The sequence below is a fragment of the Aquarana catesbeiana genome, linkage group LG05, assembly GCF_042186555.1.
Source record: "Aquarana catesbeiana isolate 2022-GZ linkage group LG05, ASM4218655v1, whole genome shotgun sequence".
NCBI lineage: Eukaryota > Metazoa > Chordata > Amphibia > Anura > Ranidae > Aquarana > Aquarana catesbeiana.
In genome coordinates, this window is record NC_133328.1 from 275,989,329 (window position 1) to 275,996,275 (window position 6,947).

Genomic DNA, 6,947 nt, shown 5'->3' on the forward strand with positions numbered 1-6,947 from the left:
GATAGATAGATAGATAGATAGATAGATAGATAGATAGATAGATAGATAGATAGATAGATAGATAGATAGATAGATAGATAGATAGATAGATAGATAGATAGATAGATAGATAGATAGATCGATCTATCTATAGATATATACCTAGAGAGAGAGAGAGAAATGTAATAATAAAATGGGGGAAATATACCCATTCTAGAAGTGAGTGTAAAATCTATAGCTGAGTTATTAATCTGGTTAACAAGTCGGTCTCCCCCAAGCCAGCACCTGCTTTGTTAAGTTCAATCAGTGATCCATTTGAACATCTCCAGACAATTAGCTGATGAAGAGATATCTATTTTGCTGTGTTTATCAGTAGCCGCACATTTGATGGGACCTTTATTAATATTTGATTCCGAAATCTTTTCTAGCTTCCGACAAGTGCTTGTTTGGGGCTAGCATTGTTTGAATAGGGCGTCCCCACATTATTTCTTAATGACTTCCCCAGCTGCCTCCTTCCATTTTCTGCTATGAACTACCATCTGGCGTCTTATAAGCACCTCAATGCTTGTTTAGTGTTCTCAATTAGAAATAAAAAAAATAGGAAACATTGAGAATCCTGCAGGTTTTTAACAGATTGTCTTCGGAAAATGAATGTTTAAACTCATGCGTCCGCACACACTCAGGCTTTATAGCACTTCTGTTTTGCTAAGCTCATACTCAGACCCACATATTCTCATTAAAATCCTTAAATTGCACACACAATTAGCGCTGTTACTTTCTCAGCCTCTCTAAAAAAAATGCTCTTACCTGTTAACGTGAGTCATAAAAATCTGCTACCTTATGAGCTGCTTAGTTAGGTGTTAACTACCTACTCCACGGGGATTAGCTCAACAATTGTCTTTAAAATGCCTTATTTAAAATCTATACAGTTAAATTGTAATCAATATCAGAAAGACAGCAGTTAGAAAAATAAAGGCGATTCAGAGAAGTTAAAGAAAAAAAATGAATTGGATAAGGGTTGAAAAGGAATTATACAAGAGACCAGATTGTTCCAACTGCTGCATAAGAGTAATCACCATAAACTACAGCGTGACAAATTGTTTCAGCGTATCCCTTTCACTTCATAATGACTGGCATTAAAATGGAAATTGTCTGCTTAAACAAAGAGTAAAGGCAAAAAAAGCAACGGGGACCCATATCATCTGAAAGCGTTAAACATAACTTCAGTTCATTTTAGGACCAATCTGGTTAGGGGAGAAAACTAGAAAACATCGAATCGTATAGATTAGAATTTCATTTAGTTTATTAGACAAAAATATATGTTTTAGACAAGTTTTGTTGACGCGCTATTTACATACTTCAGACCACGTTATATACACAAATAACAGACATGGGGAAAACAGGTTACCCAAAAAAAAAACAAATATTCCAAGAATTGTTAGAATTATTGGGTTCTGAATTTGTACAATGGAGACGAATCCATCTACAGATTTATGAATGTTTCTTTTTTTCTGGTGTGGTGGTGGGGTGAAAGGGGGGGGGGGGTTACACCGCCTTATTGCAAAAAGAGTCATTTATGTGATATTCATTATTGTTCATAATGTTTAAACAGTTTCTTAATCACTGCTGAGGATTTAGCAATCAGGCTGTAGGAAGTGCCGTTAATATGCGAGCTGTTCCCTCTTGTTGTGTCAAGGAGCTGAAAATGACAGAAAAATAAGTTAATGTTACAATAAATAAAATAAATAAATAGAGGACTATGCTTTTTGTACATAACCACTATTTTTGAGCACTTCTAAGGTACTGTCTAAAAACTTTTTAAGGTTAGTTTTACACTGGTCTACATACAACATATGTATGATAGCTATAAATTCAAGTCGTTTACTTTATTATTGAACATACTACAACATATTAATCTATAGAATTGTTCAACTTACTTTTCTCTGGCAGCCTGAAATGAGGACTTCAACTGTGTAGGGGAATCGGTACTTGGGACATTTTCTCTGTCTGCGAGAAAGGAAAGAAAATCATTAATGTACATATTATATAGTTTGCATAAAATGATAGATCCTTGGCACTGGGGTTTTAGAGTTATTACAGGTAAGCGGATAGTATTAATAGCTAAAATAGTAAAGGGAGGTTTGCGTGTTTTATTCACCTGTGTGTTTAGGACTGGTCCTCTCTGTGCTTTTGTCGCTGCTGAGGGACCCCAAGTTGGCTGTTAGGAGAGGTGATTGCTGGTGGACCTGGAGGTGGTGGTGGTTGTGATGAGAAGCGTGGTGGTGGTTTACCCCTAACAAGGACCTCATGTTAATCAGAGAACTCTGAGTAAGGAAAGCACCATTTGTCCAGTTGTGGAATTTGCCAATCTGGCATGTGTATAGTCCATGGCTAGGTAGGAAGGCCGGGTGCTGGATAGGTGGAGAAGTGTGATTTACTTGAGGAGGAGAAGGAGAGGACTTGAGGGCACCATCAGGGCTGGTTGCCGTCTCAGCCAAAGACCAGATTTTAGGTTTGCTATGTGGTGACGCTTGTAAATTCCCCTGTCCTCCGGGACTCACGATTCTGGTATTGTTGCTTTCAGAGAGTTCTTTCGTCAATGACAAAGGGTCTTTTGATTTAAGTCCATCAGCCCCTGCCAACAGGACATCGCTTTCCTTTTTGAAACTTTCTTTTTCGCTTTGCCTCAAGTGCTCATGCTTATCATCCTCGTCTTCGTTGCTCTGTTCCCCATCGTTATCGTCTATTTTATCAATGTCTATGCTTTCCAAGTCAATCTCCTCGTCATCTTCATTTTTTTCATGGTCCCCTTCGTTGTCACTCCCAAAGATATTGTCATCTTCCTTGCTCCTGCAACCCCAGGTCACCTTGTTCTCTTTCTTTAGCCTCCTCCTGGCGTTAGCAAACCAGGTGGAGACCTGGGTGAGGGTCATCTTGGTTATGATGGCTAACATAATCTTCTCACCCTTGGTGGGGTAAGGGTTTTTCCTGTGCTCATTCAGCCAGGCTTTCAATGTGCTGGTACTTTCCCTGGTGGCGTTTTTAGGCCGGCCTGGGTCGCCATACTGGAATTGTCCATATGGGTAATAACCTGGGGCAGTATGTGCAGCAAAAGTGGCAGCGTGGACACCAGGGTTATCTTTCAGCTCATATTGTGATCCCTGAAACATATACAAAATATACAACTCATTAATCAAAAAATACATATTTATTTACTAATGTGTTCATTCTTACATTTCTCATTTACTTGCGTTCTAAAATAAAAAATAAAACTACAAAGAAACATAAAAATCTACTTTTTAAAAACGACTGTGCCTCAAATCCCAAATGCTTAGCCTTCTATCAGTGATACAGACTCAGTGGCTTTTTGTGGATTTGCTTAACCTTGCACATTTTTCGACAATGCCTAGAAACTGCTAATAAGGGACTGCACGGTTCGAACATATTTCGAGTTTGAACTGACCTGCCACTCAACAAATACCCTGTATACATAGAGAGAGTCTTTCTTTTCCAAGACACTGCTAGCCTACATATCGCTACCAGCACATTTCTTTTCTATATGAGACTAGATTATACCAATGCAAATCATAGATCAACAGCGACCCAATTCCCCTAAACAAACAATAAACGGAATGTAAATTGAAGTTTGCACAGGTGCGGTTAGACTGTGCATTAACGAGGAAAACTGAATGGTGTTATATATAACACATAATATAAAAAAAGAAAGGTGGAAACCGAATAGGAAAATAATATCCATACATTTTATGTTAAATGTTGACTTGGTTAAACAGCTCGTTGTTTGACTAACTCATATGTTAAGCATACAGACTTTGTCAAGTTTGTCTTTGATCTTGAAGTATATCACTTGTTTGCTAGCGCTTTTAAAGGGGGCTATTTATCATCCTATTTTTTTTCTTTCTCCACAATACAGAGCGTTAAATTAACCCATTTCGGTAATAAGATCACTAGGCCTCATTATTACTATAAACGATCAGCTCCACGGGCACATATATCAAAATTGGATTCACTAGTTTCCTTTTAGTCTATACAATCAGGGGATTATTTGATAAATGACAGTTTACACAATCACAGCCTTGATTAAATTGTTCTAAATATATTTTAGTATTTTTTTCAGCCTACTTAGATGAGCACATGATAAATGTAAACACCCATATTAGCATAATTTTATTACATTTTCTCACGTTTAAGTTTTTGTGACCTGTCTAGACCTCTTTATCATTAACTATGAAAGTATACTTATATCACATTTAAAACACAATTTTGCCTAGTCTGTTTTTCAACACTGTATTTTACTTGTTTGCTTGCTGGTAATTTTATTGAAGTTATTCTGAGCGTCCTGCAGAGAATGTTTAAGAGGGTACTTATAAATCTTTCAACACGTCATTAAAAAGCTTAGTGTATTATCTAAACACACAGAGCAAGTGAGCATCCTTATACATATTACATGCGAATTATATAAGACGGCGACATTTCATTAAGATGCATTAATTAAATAGGTCATTGACTTTCAATGTGGCGAAAAAAAAAACATAATAAGGAGGTTTTGTTATTTTAATGTTCCTCATCAAATTCATGGTTAAAAATACACCATGCTTCTAACTCATAGTCATAGCATATAAATGTGCTAAATAGCTAACAATCATGTCAATAATATACATGGATATATATATATATATATATATATATATATATATATATATATATATACTAAACTTATAGTTTATGAATGCACTATCTTATGAAACGAACGAGCTAACCGTCTTATATATCTATATTCTATATATATATATATAGATATATATATAGATATATATATCTATATATATATATCTATATCTATATCTATAGATATAGATATATATATATTATATATCTATATACATGTGTGTATATATACACACATCATGCTTATTATCCATAGCTTACAGATGCACTGCCTTGTAAAGTTAAAAAGCTAACGTTCATATATATGAATTATATATATATATAATGATTATAACTTATAGTTTATGAATGCACTATTGCGCTTGTAAAGCCAATGAGCTTGTAATCTTATATACATGTATATATATATATATATATATATATACCATGTTTATAATCCAGAGCTTTCAGATGCAGAAGTTAAAAATCTAGCAATTATATATATATATATATATATGTGCATCCTTTATGCTCATAACAACTTAGAGTTTATGAATGCATCTTGTAAAGCTAATAACAATTATGTGTATACCATATACACCACGCTTATAATTTGTAGCTTATAAATGCGAAGTTAAGGAAATAACGTTTATATATATGCATGATACTTATAATTTATTAATCTATAGCTTATAAGTACGCTAATTTTAAACGTGAAAGAGCTAATATATATATATACACATATGTACATATGTGTGTGTAAATAAATGCACCATGCTTGCAATCCATAGCTTATACATGCAGTAACCTATACACCTAAGGAGCTAGCAATCTATATAACTGTGTATATTAAATGAAAATCGAAAGTGATTTAGCTATTTAAGTTGCACCCAAAACTCTCTCCTTCTGCTGCCCCCCATTGTGTCCTGGTTTTCTAAACACTGTAATTATGTATTGGTATTTACTAATAAGTTGCAAACTGTGTCTGGTGTGTTTGTGTATTGCATCAGCAATGACCCAGGAAGTACAGAAGGCGATGAGAAGAGTGTGTGCTTCTTTGAGGAACCCAACAAGTGAAATAAAGTAGGGCTCTGAGACTGAGTTGGGCCCTTGTGGGGTGATGACTATTTGGGGGAGAAAGTTCCAGAGGAGACCAGAGCAGGGACTGAAGCTGGGATGAAGTCCTCAGCAATCCCCCTGGGAAGCATTTCCTGCGCTAACTCTTCTTTTCTTGGAAGAACTTTGGTGCTGTGTCTGTATGGCTTCCCTCGGTTACAGGCATGGCTGTGCTAGGGAGGTAGGACGAGCAGGACGCCATAAAAGAGTTGGGAGAGAAGTACTTACCATCTGAGAGAAGAGGGTGAGGTCGGTGGTATAAGGCAGGAAAGCGCTGTAATTGGGGGTGCTGTAAGGACTGGCATACATGCCCAGCACTGAGGTGACTGCAGCCGTAGAGCTGCTCCCGAGCTCCGCTCCGCTCGGCCTCCCGGATCCCGCAGCTGCAGCCGCTGCAGCCGCCGCCGCCGCCGCCAGGACTCCCTGCCGGTCCCCTCCATAGACGGCCGCCTGTCCGGCGCTGAGGTACTGGGGGTAACCCAGCTGCGGGAAGGACATGTCTCTGAGTGAGCCGGACTCCCTCTCCTTCTCTTTCCGTCACAGCAATGGAAGAAGCAGCCCAAGGTGTCGGCCAGAAAAGTGAAGTGGTGTGGGTCGGAGCGAGCTCTCCTCTGCCAGCCTCTCACTAATGGATTGTGTGTGGAGGGGAAGAAGGGGACTGAGCCGTGCCGATTCGATAAGGGTGCTCCTTTTTTTTTTTTGTTTTGTTTTGTGTCCCCCCTCAAATCTCGGCTCTTCTGTGCTCCTAAATCCCTCAGATGTGATCTGATCAACAATTGAGCTCCAACTGATGTGTCTGCCCTTAGGTCCTGGGCTGATCTTTCAGATACAATTTGAAGTTGATGCTTTGATTGGCATCCACTTGAGCTCCAGGCCCCTCCCCCTTTGCTGCATGTGGCCTGAACATTGGCTGGGGCCACACCACTGTGTGAGCGGAGACGGGATGTTTGTGTGGATGGCAGAGCAGACTCTCTCCCAATCTCTCTCCCTCTCCCCCCCCCCTCTCTCTCTCTCTCTCTGCCCGCCTGCCTGCCTGCCTTCCCCGGATTGTGTCTACTTCATGTTTAGCAATGGGTTCCTTTCACACAAGCCCCCACTGCTCTATGACAACCTGTCTACACGATTTTACAGCTGTCCAACATTGGGCTTTTGCTGTTCTCGGTCCATACTAGGTCCCCTTTAACAGG

The 6,947-nt window shown here is 38.7% G+C and overlaps 1 protein-coding gene across 1 annotated transcript; it reads right to left on the reverse strand.

The window, feature by feature from the left end:
* Window positions 1-1,260: 1,260 nt before the first annotated feature.
* Window positions 1,261-6,698, reverse strand: IRX1 (iroquois homeobox 1). The gene is made up of 4 exons (XM_073630763.1): window positions 5,989-6,698; window positions 2,138-3,140; window positions 1,917-1,986; window positions 1,261-1,678 (listed from the first exon to the last, which is right to left on the reverse strand). Exons 1-4 carry the CDS (start codon window positions 6,256-6,258, stop codon window positions 1,621-1,623), a joined length of 1,401 nt encoding a protein of 466 aa, XP_073486864.1. The 5' UTR covers window positions 6,259-6,698; the 3' UTR covers window positions 1,261-1,620.
* Window positions 6,699-6,947: the final 249 nt, after the last annotated feature.

Excerpts from the sequence above, each read along its gene's own strand:
- IRX1 (XM_073630763.1), bottom strand. The coding sequence starts at position 6,258 with ATGTCCTTCCCGCAGCTGGGTTACCCCCAGTACCTCAGCGCCGGACAG. Across the intron at positions 1,987-2,137 it reads GACCAGTCCTAAACACACAG|ACAGAGAAAATGTCCCAAGT; the intron begins GTGAATAAAACA and ends CCTTTCTCGCAG. Across the intron at positions 1,679-1,916 it reads TTTCAGGCTGCCAGAGAAAA|CTCCTTGACACAACAAGAGG; the intron begins GTAAGTTGAACA and ends TGTCATTTTCAG.